This window comes from Triplophysa dalaica, chromosome 8 (assembly GCF_015846415.1).
Source record: "Triplophysa dalaica isolate WHDGS20190420 chromosome 8, ASM1584641v1, whole genome shotgun sequence".
Lineage (NCBI taxonomy): Eukaryota > Metazoa > Chordata > Actinopteri > Cypriniformes > Nemacheilidae > Triplophysa > Triplophysa dalaica.
This window is the reverse complement of record NC_079549.1, coordinates 19,263,276-19,277,559: the sequence shown is the minus strand read 5'-3', so window position 1 is coordinate 19,277,559 and position 14,284 is coordinate 19,263,276. Positions and strand designations below refer to the sequence as shown.

General features: G+C 38.9%; 1 protein-coding gene across 24 annotated transcripts in view; it reads right to left on the bottom strand.

Moving 5' to 3' along the window:
• map2 (microtubule-associated protein 2) overlaps nt 1-14,284 on the bottom strand; it is an 80,531-nt gene that overhangs the window by 17,439 nt on the left and 48,808 nt on the right. For 12 of the 24 annotated variants that reach the window (XM_056754263.1, XM_056754262.1, XM_056754266.1 and 9 more), the window contains 4 exons: nt 9,487-9,591; nt 7,060-7,134; nt 4,700-4,915; nt 1,130-1,435 (listed from right to left, as the gene is read on the bottom strand). In XM_056754263.1, the coding sequence (XP_056610241.1) occupies nt 1,130-1,435; nt 4,700-4,915; nt 7,060-7,134; nt 9,487-9,591 (702 nt within the window). Of the gene's footprint in view, nt 1-1,129; nt 1,436-4,699; nt 4,916-7,059; nt 7,135-9,486; nt 9,592-11,936; nt 12,185-12,217; nt 12,285-12,395; nt 12,498-12,844; nt 12,899-14,284 lie in introns of those variants that run through there. The other 12 variants (XM_056754265.1, XM_056754284.1, XM_056754276.1 and 9 more) reach the window with 10 other exon arrangements.

Here is a 14,284-nt window from a genome sequence, read left to right as displayed (position 1 = left end):
GTTTGCCAGGCCAACCACCACACAGAAAGGCAAAGCTCTTGGTCAAATGAACTTGCATTTTCAAAAAGCAGCAACTGAGATGAGACACACATACCAACTCAATGAAGTGATGGCATGGATATGAATGGACCAGCATGCTGACCCTGAACATTCAATGTAGGGTGGATGTGGTCCAAAAATGAGGATGAAATGTTGAAGACGAAGGTCCAAATACGGTTCTGACGTCAGTACACCAGCAGCTACATGGAATAGTTGATCTAAAGATCTCTGCTAAATAGATATTCAGTGATTATCGAATGTGGTGCATTGGATCAGTTATATTCATAACATTCCCAATCAAAAGATCATTTAACAATGGCTTGGTAAAAAATACAAAAATGTGTCAGTTACACGGTGTGATCTACAGAAATATACAAGAAGCTTGTTGGCAGGCATTAATATTCCTCAAATCACATAATTTGCCTAATTTTAAAAAATTGTTTCCAGTGCCACGAAAAGACAAATTTATGAACATGTGAGATTTTAATAAAAATAAATAAGTGAACCAATGAAATGAAAATGCTTTACAAAAAGACAACATTAAAAATGAAAATTGACAAATAAAATCAAATAAAATCAAGAAGCCACAACTTTTCAAATATCTTTGAAAATGAAGCAAAAAAGCACAATAGCACAAAGGATTCGCAGAATCCAAAACATAAAAATACAGCTGTTCATTTGGAGCATGCAGCCCAAACCAACCATCTAGGAATATAGCTGGCAAAATGAAAGAAAAAACTGAGCAATGGATGGCAATCTATGGAAGAGGTCGACCTGGCAGCACTAGCATCAATAGTGATATAAGCAAGTAAGGTTAAGGAAAAAGCTTCATCAGTTAGCTAGCAGATGGAGGCAGCACTGTAAAAAAGCATTTAAGAAAGAGCAAAATGAAGAAAATGACAGACAGACACAAAGCCCTGGCCACAAAAGCCGGTCACCATCAAGCCAGTGTTGCCTTGCAGCATCAGCAGATAGAGGAGATATTTCAGCCATTCACCCGACATTGCCATAAAAAGCTCTTTTAATGCTTTCACTCAGCGTTTTTGACGGGAGAGAGACAACATGCAGGTCATGAGAAGGATGGACACACCTTCTGCAGGGCTTTCATGCCCCCCTGCCTCCTCAACTCGCCCATTAGGGGCCTTGTTGGCAGCTATAGCTGCCTGTGTATGAACCTCGGACTGCAGGCCGGGCAGAGCCTGGGCCTCGCCTATGACCTCTGCCCGTTCTGGGAGCTCGGATGGGGATTCCTGTTCAGGCTCCTCCCCACTCCACTGCTCCTCCTCTTCCTCCTCTTCCTCCTCCTGTTCCTCTAGAGCTGCTGCTGTTGCTGCGGCTTCCGAAGTCTCCTCCTCTTCCTCCTCCGCAGCTGAGAGACTCTCTATGGTCTCCTCTTCTTCATAAAGAGGGAGACAAGTGGAAACATCAAGACTACAGACAGCACAGACTTGGGTTACTAGGGAATAAAAAGGTGGGACACTTTCAGCTCTATCGGTTCTGAGGATGTCTAATGCCATTTGTGGTGCGTCTTTGTATGATTTTCTTTGACTTTGAGATAATGTTTTCATGGTGGATGATAGAGTATTAGGAATAAGATGATGCAGCGAGAGACTTCCTCTGGGTTTTTATTTGAGCAAGCAAGCTTTTCTTCCTCACCTGACTTGATATGTATTGCTTTATCAAACCCTCGTAACAATTCTAATGCACAAATTATTAGCTTGGATGATGAAAAACAGTATATACAGGTGTTTATTATTTCCTGCTGATAGTGTTAATAAAACCCGATTTACTAATTCAGTAAGGGTTATCGTTTAATTATGTGTTGTTTTTTAGCCTTTTGGAAATATTAATATGCATATTTTGAAACTGCACAGATAACAAGAGGTAACTCATAAAGCTGAGATCAGTCTATTAGCTTTGGCAATAATTTCGCAATAATTTGAACTGCACAGAATGCAATCTGTAATTAAAATGTACTATGTTTTTGCACTGCAATGTTTTAAAATGTTTTTGCTCTAAATATAGCATCTGGCATAGACAAATTTGTGTAAAATATGTCCATGGGATCATTTTGCACGCTTTAATGAAAGCACAAGCAGGGCTGGGCAGTATTTATGAAACATGTATTTTAAATAATAAATAGTTTGGAAGAAGGTGGTCAATGTAAGAAATGTGCAGGTTATTTATTGCATAAATTGCTTTCATTTTTAAGAGTTTATGTTAAGTTTTGGTCTTCGTGTTAGTAGCCTAGACTAAATACACTGTCAAACATTGCTGTAATTTCTCAGCAGGTTTTAATGTACAATTTTGTTTTAAGCATAAACTTACCTGGTTTATATATTTTTCTTTCATAAACAGGTTAAATATATTGGGTCACTTTTCTTGTTATGTAAATGTATCGTAATTTAAGAAGTTTTAACATTCTCTTGTTAAAAAGAAAACAATGTATAGGAAGGATGTCTTTTTTTGCCGTGTTGCTGAGTTAATGCCAATCTCTTCTTGCTCATTTTGAATCAAAGTCAAAGTGTTTTAATTTAAAAAACTACAGCAAAGTTTTACATTGTACTTTTATACCGAGCAGCGTTCGTCGGTTGTGCATGGAAAAAATAATTAACGCATTTCAGTGTTGTACAATATTTCATTCTAATACCAGTGTATTAGTGTCATGGTGTAAACTTGCATGGAGCAGCAGCATTTACTGCGAGCCACTCTAAGACACAGATACATACAAATCCCCACATTCACACATAAGTTTCACTAGTTCTGTTAGACCTTTGTTAAATGTTTTGGAATACCTGCTCTGTTTTATTCTCTGTTGTATGGTTGGAATTGGATTAATACTCCTTGAGAAGTTCTGTTGATACTTCTTGATTGTATTTCTGGCTACATTAAAAAATTGAAAATATAATTTTTTAAAACACAAAAATACAGTAGTTAATTTTGATAGACGGTGTGGCCGCAGTATTTTTTGTTTATTTACGTACACTTAAAAGTAAGGTATTTTATGTTAAAATAAATTTTGATGTAATTTTGCCCAGCCCTGAGCACAAGTTAGCTTATTTGATTAGTGACCTAGAAATCAGTAAACATTTCCTCATCAATTCACACCATGATATTACCTTGTTTGCCATATTTATGTTCCATAATTCAGATTTCAATTCAATTTGGGAACTCGGAATTTCAATGTGAACTCAGAGAAGACCACACTGTCTTGCAATATTAGTGCTTATTTTCCAAGTTCAAGCCAAATTTTCCATCTCTTCATTTGTTCAATTATATTCTTCAACATGAAAACCGAATTGTGCGTAACGCACTTCACAATGCTGCACTGCCCCCCTTAACTTAGATGGAACAAAAAGCGAAGGCGGCACACTAATGCAGGTCAATCAGTTTTTCAGACGTCAGAATTAATGTGAAACATTAATCGATTAATGTAAAATCATTCTCTACTAGAGGAAAAGATAAGGCTGAAGCTCTCTCTGCTGGGAGCAAGGCTGGATATGGCAATGCAGATCACACCAGGTCATATCTCAGCAGGGTGCTGCAGTGGAGCGAGAGATGAGAAAGAATGAGTGCAACAAGGATAGAGAGAGAGAAAGAGCTGAAAAGACCTCTGAAAAATAAATCCTAAAAATTGCTGCTTGCTTGGTTCAGATAACAATAAATGACCCTAATGAAAAGTGAATAGTTTGCCCAAAAATGAAAATTCTTTCATCATTGACTCACCCTCAGGTTGTGCCCCACCTGTACAAACTGCTTGGTTCTGCTGTAAACGAAGGAAGATATTTCGAAGAATGTCAGTATCCAAACAGATCTAATCCCCCACCTACTGTCATAGTATGGAAAATAAATATGGGAGTCAATGGGGGATGAGATCTGTTTGGTTACTGACATTCTTCCAAATATCTTCCTTTGTGTTTAGCAGAACATAGATGTATACAGGTTTGGAACAACCTGAGGGTGAGTAAATGATGATAGAAATTAGATTTGGTGAACTATCCTATCCTAACCTTCATTCATTTACACTGAAAATAAGCAATTTTTAGGGACTATGATGACCAAATAGTTTGTGTGTGTGGGCTATTATGTGAAGAGCTGAAAGTCTTCCTGTGATCTACAGCACGTGTACATCAGCAGGTTGGAAAGATGGTAGGGGCCTGTAAAGACAGGCAGGGTACAGATGCCAGGGAATGTTTTTGGGTCTGATGAGGGGCGATCAAAAGTACAGATGGACAGACAGGCTAACATACGGGCAAGATAGATGCAAAGACAAGAACACGGCAAACGGGCAACGGAGAAAATGTGCACATTATGCACAAATGTCCTGCTGATGGTGCAAGTCATTTGGATTTCATAGAGCACTTTATGACAGCCTGTGGCACAATGCTCATGTCTTTCATTGCATGGCACAACGATTTCACAAAATCCAAATGTCTTGCAATTGGAACACAGAGAAGACAAGGTACAAAAACTGATTCCACCCCCACAAGACACGCTCCAGTCGGAGTGGGCACGACACAACAGAGACAAAAGACAGGAAGCGGCGGGCCAGAAAGAGAAAGAGGTGTTGATGCTGAGCCAAAGAAAGAAAGTGGGAGGAGAGAGAGAGGAGTAAGAAGGAGGGGGAGAGAATGGCAAAGAGGAACCATGCGTGGTTCACCTTCGATCTGTCTAAACGCGGCGGCCTGCCCTGGGGGGCGAGAGCCCGAGCGCGTCCACTCTGGGCTGAATAAAGGGTGTTCATAGTATTCCTCATCAGAGTGGTAGGGGTCATCCTCAGGCACAGACACTGAGATGGAGGGGGCGAGGAACTTGCACCTCTCGCGAGAATTTTGGAAGCGGCGGAGAGGACCTGCTTCCTCCTCATCCCCTACATCTACAAATAGACACAAGGAAAAGAACTGCAGGGAAATCTGGACAAAGAGACAGCGAGACAAAGAGACAGAGAGGAAAACAAAGTGGAAGAGGAAAAGAAAGAAGGTAGGAGGATAGAAAAGGTGCAGCAGATAGAGGAGGAAAAGAGTTCATAAAGTAATGAGAAAAAGTAAAAAGGAGAGAAATCAGAATATGCTGAAAAAATAGAAAAGAAAAAAGAGGGAAAGAGAGACAAGGGGTTAAGAAAAAGAAAGAGAAGAAAGAGAAAAAAGGAAAGGAGTATGTGTACGAAGAAGAGAAGGACACACAACACAACACACAAATTATGGAGAAACACAAAACGTGACTGTAGCGGTGCTATGCCATAACCAGAGACATTTTATAGATTTGTTTGAACTTTGGAAGGCCTCGGACTGAGGTAACTTTGATGTTTTGGTCTGCTTAAAGTAGACATGATATGGCAGTAGTAACCCATATTACATATGTAATGCGATGTTAAAGGAATAGTTCACCTAGAAAGTTATTAATTAGTTGTTATGAACCTGTACATTTCTTTGTTACGCTGACCACAAATGAGGAAATGTTAATAAAAGTTTGTAACTAAGCTGTTTTGGTCACCATTAACTGCCATAGTAGGAGAAAAGACTACTATGGTAGTCAATGGTGCCCCAAATGGCTTAGTTGCAAACTTTCATTAAAATGTCTTCATTTTAATGTGATATTTGATACAAGCTTAATTTTATCCATAAACAAAATGTGAGTTGCAGCTAAGTTTGAAGACTACTCCAGTAAACACTCGTGATTCAAGGGCTTATCAAGAGTAAAGCATCTGTTTTTAAATATATTGCTATTTGAAGTTTGACTCTAAAAGCATTAAATTACTAAAATGACAAAAGCTATTTGACAAAGTTACTACATTTCGATAAAAGATTACTGAACCAAACACATAACATGAATGGTAAACTATCATTTGTGAATGATAAAAACGCGTAAATGCATTATTAGTTCAATAAAGATTAAAGTTATTTCATCATTTACCCTCGTGCCATTCCAAACATGTAGGATTTTTCTTCCTCAGAACAGAAAAGAAGATATTTTTAAGAATGTTGGTAACCAAACAAAACATTTCTCAAAATATCTTCTTCTGTGTTCCATGGAAGAAAGAGTTATATACACATTTTAAATGAAATAAAATGACTTCTTTTATTTTTGGGAGAACTATCCCTTTAAGAATTCTAAAATGGGGTCATTTACAATTCATCCTGATTTGAAGTGCCTTTATAAAGATCCTGTAAATATATGCTCACTTTACTTTCTGCTTAAGACTGTTAGTGGTCGGATAAGCGTTAGAGACGCTGTTTTTCAGTCTAGTAGCTCTAGAAAGATATCAGAGCATGGCATTCAGCCGCCACAGGCAGTAGATACAAACACAGTCAAAACGAGCACAAGCCCACGACATCAACAGCACCTACATCACAACATGCAAAACTTAAGACGAGGACACTTGGAGTAGACACAGAGGAAGTGATAGAAGTTTAGAGCAATCGACAGATACTTAAAGGGGCTTTGGAGAGAGGATGAGCAGGCAATCTGAATGCCACACGGTTTCAGCCAACAGCCGGAAGAAACATCAGAAGAAACATTGGCAAACTGGTTGGCTGCAGCTGAGACCGAGCGGCATTCAGGTAAAGGTGAGAGGATAGGAGCTGGGCTCTCATGCATTCGGCGGAGTCCAGATCCACGATTGAGGGTTTGTTTGGTTAGGAGGAGGAGGAGGGGGTGGGGTCACTTTGACGTGGGTTTTTGATCAAGATAGCTCCCGGTGTTAGCATGATGAAGATGAGGCCATGTTTAACAGCTGGAGATGCTGGATGAGGAAGAGGAGGTCGACTTGAATGATGTCAACAAAAGGCAAAGTTGATCCTGCAAACACTCCTTTGGATGGGCCACACAGATCGGCCGAGCATGGGCATCGTGAGAGGGGTGACATCATCCTGAAAGGGGCGGGACTAGAAGGTGCCCCTGTCAGAACACCCTTTTTCTTGCCAGGGCGACCAAAATACTCATGTAAAAAAGGTCACGTTCTCTAAGTGGTTCTCACCTCTCTCCATACACAGTCACTCACAGAGCGAAGCATGACCCTACCTTGTTCCAGCGGTCCAAAATGCTCTGCTGCCGGAGACGGTGGAGGAGAGGGCGGCAGGTTTGCAGAGTCTTCCACTAAAGACAAACAGAAGATAAAGAGATTGAGACAAAGTTTAAGATCAGAATCAGATAAACATAGTTTGGGTGTCACTGTGGCTCTTTTGCAAAAACCTGCAAGCTGTCTATATACTGTATAGATGGTTTCTCAGCACATGTGTATCTATTAGATGTTTTTTGGGTCCTTTGTGCTACTTATAAAGACATGTGAATGTCCACATGTGAATTATGGCCTCACGGCTATTTTTCTAATCTTGTGCAAGCAATATTTCTGTACACATCCTCACTGGACCAATGAAACCTGGTGAAAATGTCTTCACAAGAATAAATATATTCACAAAGGGACTATTTTTCATATCTTAAAATGCAATTATCTCATAAAGACCATCAGGGGGTAAACAGATAATAACAATAAATGTGAATGCACCATTCAAACAAAGATATAAACACAGGTTGTGTGTATTTGTGAGGCTAGAGTTGGGAATTAAACTATTCCATAAAACATCCGAAAATATGAGATTCATTTACAATACATTTGTAATAGTGCACTATTATTTGTTTACTGTAAATACTGTTTTCTTTTATTTTCCACAAACTTCTTGAAGATCATTCACAGACCTCTGAAGAAACCAGAATTGTTACGTAGAATTGGAGCCAGAATCAGTCCTTAAGGTTATTTGTAAGGATATGCTGAGCAGAGAGTAAGCCAGGCTCAGGATTTTAATGCCGAATGCTTTGCTGTCTCTAATCCTTTGAGCTCTTCTGACAGACTGACTCAACATCAAGCGTATGAGCACAGAAATCAGTTTTTTGCTGACTAATTCCTACACAGCAAGTGCAAGGTCTTTAAGAGGAAGCTCTGAGCAATGGATATTTTATTTCACGTTTTTCTTTCAGAGCCTGAAAATAAAGCATCTCCTAAGTATGTGTTACAGAAACTTTCTTGCTTGAGTTTTAAGAAATGACAAGTTCAAAGGGAATCTTAATTGAAATTGCCATTGTTGCTAAACAGGTAGCATATAGGGGCGGTTTTCGGGACAGGGGTTAGTTTAAACCAGGACTTGGTCTTGGTTAAATTTGGATATTTAGGTTGTTTTTAAAAACATACTTTACAAAACATTACTGGTGGGCATCTTAAGACAAAACAATCGCACTGATATGTTTTAAGATAAATAAGAGCAAGTTTTTTTTTCTTTGATTAAGACACCTCTTACATTTAAAATGATCTGGGACTAGTCTTAAAACTTGTCTGGGAAAAAGCCCCATTGAGTTTGGTTGTTGCTTGGCCGATGGGTTGCATTTTAAAAATTAATGCAATTTGAAGAACTGTTAATGTAATTCAGACCTCAAAAAATCCATATTACGGAGACAATTTTATTTAAGGATAAAATGACAAAGAATTGCCATTACAAGCGCAGTTTTTATTTTATTCTTGGACTCAATGTTTTCATTATCGTTCTTGGAATTATTCTCTTGTATTAGTTAGTTTAAATTAAATGTAATTAAATTATAAAAAACACGTTAAGTTGAAAGAAAAAAAGCACTGCACCAAAATTGTGTATGTAGTAAATAAACAACTGTAATGTGGTTAATCAATCTCACATAAATGAATACACTGTACTGATGTAATAAAATAATAAAAAGAGCTACAACTGGAAATAAATCCTTCAGTTTTGTTTTTGAAATCACATACACGTTATGTCATCAACAGACTGCACAGTTTATATAAAGTCTCAATAATGAAGTCGGTGGTTACTGTAAAACACTCCAATTAAATAGCAATTACACACGCAACAAATGAAACTCAAACATGTCCTTGAACTTTCAAAACCAAAACTCTCAAATAAAACCATGCAACAAGATGACTCACAAAAGACATGCAGCGTGACCACAGAAACTTGAACAAATATCCACTGCTTTTAGCGTGATGCCAGACATAAGAGAGAAAGACAGAATGTCTGCTGAGGGTTCGCCCTCGCTGTAACCCTATGTTGGCACACACGCACACAGATAGCCAGGGGCAGGGTGGGTGCAAAAATCAACCAGAGAGGAGCTGAGACAGGTCAGCTGTCAGGGGAGATATGCCATTATGAAGTAAAGAAAGCCCTGGTGAGGCTCTCCGCTGCTTTGATCAGTTCACACGTACACACGAAATGGACGGACACAATGTCACTAACCACACATCACAGTGATAGGAGTCAGCAAAACACAAAAAAACACAAAAAAACAACACTTTTCCCACTGCCCTCTTCTTTTACCTTCTTATCTCAACACATAGTATCGCACAAACACAATAAAGCCCTTTATTTAAGACCAGGCCTGAGTACATCTCGCTTCCAGCATTCCAGAGTTCTCTCCCGCATATCCTACCTGAGGGCAGCCTGACGGCAGAGTCCGGATTCAGCTCCTGCTCTCCTTTGAGAACCGCGACCGCTTCAGCTGTTACCTCCTGCACGATCCGCGCTGACACTTGTTCTGTGCGACACATACATACACATGCATAAACACACACGCCATGTGCATGTAGACAAGCAAATATTCACAACATACACAGAGTAGCTCACTTTCCTAGATCATACTAGCATGGCTGAACCAAACACGTATTTCATACTTAATACATCTTTGCTGTCATAAAAAAATGGGTGGGGCTACACTGTGATTGCAGACAATGAGAATGAGGCAGCATCACACTGTAAGCGAAAGAAAGTTGTGCACACATATGATAGCCCACATACAGTCACATACACAGATGCAACTTCAACATTTCTGCACTAAATAGTAAGGATGCACCCTAGAATGACCACTTTGGTACTTTTTACAAACAATGATGGAGTTAGCCGATGGTGGCAATTCACAACCTCACCACTAGATGCGCTAAAATTTCCACAATGCTCCTTTAAACTGATTTAAGATCAATTGTTTTCAATTTCAACTTTAGTATCAAAAACAGCAATAAAGCTATGTACTATAAAGCAAACCTGAACTATTGTTAAATCGGTGTGTGAAACTAAGAATCCTTGTTCATATTTAAAAATAATCTATGGACTGTTAACTTTTTCACCTGCGACCCCCAAAATAACAGTGCAGAACAGAAACAGAAAACAGAACAGAAAATTCCAAAGGCTGATGGCCTTTTATTTGCATGGTTTTATTTTTAACTTAACTAATATTTTTATATTTTGGTACACTTATTGATTAAATATTCCTAGTAAAATAAATATTTCTGGAAATCATCTTGAGACCCCAACCTCGCGCCCTTGTGTCCCCCCGGGGGTCCCGACCCCTACTTTGGGAACCCCTGTGTTAAAGTAAACTTTGTTGATTTTGGCCAGGCCTCCCTGGAAGAAGATATTTACATTTCAATGGGACTATATTGGTAAAACAACAATAAAAAATACATTTCATAACCTACACCGAACAAGTTGAAAATATAAATTCTCAAAATTATTCCCTGATATCTATTTTTGCACCATCATCTAGGGCTTAACCATAACAAAATATCTGTCACCTGTTAAGAGGGAAAGTCATATTTACACAAAAGAGAAAGCGTTCATCACTTGTCATTTTATCATGTAGACCTTTGTTAGGTCACAGTATTACAATGAAAACCTAAACCAAACGATTTTAGAAAAAACCCATATTATTAAAGAACTTAGTAAATTTCCAGAACTGTTCTTGTTTATTAGCAATTCTATGCAATTCTACACCAAATGAAATGACATTGCGATATCCATCCGTTAAAACAGCTTTATCTCTAATTTGTGCAAGTGTATTGATTGAAACTTTTGCTCAGTTGACTTACAATGAGGAAAACAGTCTCTTTAAAAAGAAAAATGCTTAAAACAGCAAGAAAATTGGCAGCACTTTGAGAGGCTAAATTGTCATGGTAACAGCAGATAGGGAAGGTATAAGCGGATACTGCAACCAATTAGGTTCCCATCCCACGGATTGGCTGGCAAGCCTGATCCAGGGATAGATTTAAAAAAGCGCTAATAAAAGTATCCCTCGGCTCTTGAAGACACTCACACACTTGCTGCACTCTTAGAACACACCAGAGAGCTTCGGTTTTCATGTTATCAATTAATCAATGTAAATGATCAACAAATCGACTTAGCGTTGACCACCCATGGTTGCCTACAAATCCATAATTATGTAGGTAAATAGAGATTAAGAAATGGATCTTTGAAGACAATATTTTCAAGCATTCCATACAGGAATGATAAGCTAACACGTGCACAGACATGAGACTGACACATTAGCACCAGTGAAGGTAAACATTGCAGCGATTCTTACGTCAAAGCTTTCTATAGAGATACAAAGTGATTAAGGGCCATTTGCTACCCCCACTCGCTCTCCAGCGAAAACAGACTGCATGATGGGAGTCAGCAATGCATCGCTTTTATTTCTTGTGCACTTTCAGGCACAATTTCCGCCCACCTTACAGTCCCAGCAACGTCCCACGCACTTACAGACACACACACACACGCAGAAAAGGGAAGAGAGTTTTGTTAAATCCCAATCAGAATAATGTTCACCCACGCAGCTATGACTCCAGTTCATTGTATGCCATCAACCTGCGGTCAGACCGAGCCGAGACAGTAAATCTATTGGAGACTCACATTTAAGCAATAGTCGAACATCATTTATTCCCTTTCACAATGTCTTAAACCTGTACGCTGCTTTGATTCACTAGAGCTGAGAAAAATGTTTGAAGAATCGTCAATGGGTTAGTGATCACTCCAAAAGAACAGAAAAAAGGCTGAACATGGTGTGCTCTATTATATAAGAATGTTATTTCAATAAAAATCTAATTTTCAAACCCAAATGATTTTGTCCTTTTTGTAGCTTGACAGCCTTCGTCAATATGAGCTGTAAAAAAATAGTAAGAAAACAAAAAAGAGATTTGAAAGTAAATATATGATAAATGTTCATTTCTAAAATACTGACAAGTATCATCATTTATAATTTCATGGAAATGTGTACTATGTAATAAAACATGTAAAATAACAAATTACATAAGCTAATTTGCACAACCAGGTTTTTTTGTAGGACTCAACAGAAGAGCAGAGATCGGAGAGAAACAAAGAAAAGAAGCACTTACATATTTTTTGCTCTTTCGTTCTCTCACTCATTCCTTGCCGAAGCAAATTAACTTTATTTCCTTATACCTATAAAATATGGAACACCATTTATCCACAGTTTTTTTTAGTATACGTGTGCTTTCTATTTTTAATACGTCTGTAAAGTGATGTCACTCCAGATTCATTTTAAATGCAAACCTGGCCAGTCCATGCCTGTCTTTGTGTCTGGCAGATGAGTTGTGTGTCTAGCACCATCAGCTCCCCGGCATCCTCAAACCCCCTTTAACTGTCCACACCCGTCTGCGTGAGATGTGCGCAGACGGGTTTGCCACAAGATCACAAAGCAAATAATGCGAGTAAATATCTAATAACGTAAAACGAGCACATGCACATAAGAATCTGAAAAACACTGTGTGCTTTATGTATTATTCCCATTTCTCTTTTGCCATGTTTTCAAAATAGTCAGGTCTATTTGCATGCATTGGTACATCAGTATATCTCTAACAAGCACATTTTTAAGCTCCAGTATATACAACCTGTACTGTACTACTTGACTAGTCCGATTAAGCTGCTATTTTAGTGGCGAGGTGCCACTTAAACCTAGAGAGAACCTCAATGCAAACCATTAGAAAAATCAAAGCTCTTACCAAAAAGTGCAATGTCGGTTATCTGGATGTCTGGAGGCAAATGCTTCCCTGTGCACCCTGAATCGTGTCTGCCTGCCAAAAGCAAAGCCGGTGAGGAAGGAGGGAGATGGCTGGGTACTCCATGCCAGGACTCCCCCGCCAAAGAGCTGAGCCGTTGCCACAGCAACACACAGCCTGGGCCCAATCTGAATGGTCTCCCAGCATGCCTCGCCTGTGGATTTTGCCACCCTCGGTATGCGAGTCACACGCAACGATATTACAGATTCTGTGCATCTGTGCTTTTATCGCACTGTTTCATCATGTTGTCTCTTTATGACAGATTTTAGAGGTCACCTTTTTCCAAAGAGACCGATACACTGCAAAAACTCCCCTGGACAAGCCAAGTTTTGAGTGCCTTATTCAAGACCACAATGGTGATCCTCCTTACTCTATAAAATATAGTTCTATCAATAGAAATCATTTTCCGTAAAAAAAAATAGTTTTTTGGTATTTTGTAGTAAAGAAAGCAAGGAACACATTCAGTCTTAAACACAGGAGTTTGCATGCAGCTTCCGAGCATCGTTCCAGTACACGTTTTTTCAACGCAGACTCATTAAATCAAGCCAACAGCGCCATGGCAAGCAATTCATCTCTCTTTACTCTTTACTCTCCCTCTCAAGTGCCTCGATCTTTATGCCAAGTCATGTCAAAGCGTCTCAGTCTAGCACCTTTTGTGTGTCTGGGGTCTTTGGCCCCTACTTCTGTGAATTACAGAGTATGCCCAGACGATAAATATTTGAATGCCTTGTGTATTCTATAACTTCTAATATTCAGATTTGCTTATACAGACAAGTCTGCAATGAACCATGAGATGTGTTAAGATCTCTTCTGCAACTCCAATTGAATCAGTTGTGAGAATACACGTCTCTATTTTACCTCCATTTAATCTCATTGTCAAGGAGAAACAATTGAATTATTAAAGGCATTGTTAAACAATTGTGATTTTTCCCTTTGTGTCTCCTTTAAAGCTGGGCTAAAAAAATACAGAAATATAAAAGCATAACTGCCTGGAATGATCAATTAAACACCGAACCTGGGTAAAAGAAATGGGTTATTCTCACAGTGATTTATGATGGGGGTCTATAAAAGATAAACGCACGAGTGATGCTAACACCCTGGTTGAAGGATGGATAGCATTAGCATGGGGAATTCCTTATACATCACTCACTGTCAGGGATCTGCCCAACTTTATGCGGTATTAAGTATTTATGAGGGTGACGGGGGAACTGTGTTGATTCATATAGGGGACAGCGATTGCCTGAATGCAGAGGCAACTCATGAATACTTAAAACCGCAAAAAATCATATGATGAGATGGCACCAATGTTAAGAAAAATTGAGAATGTGGCATCTGAATTGGCTAAAATGTAAGTAAATTGGCAAATTAAGTTTTTGTGCACCC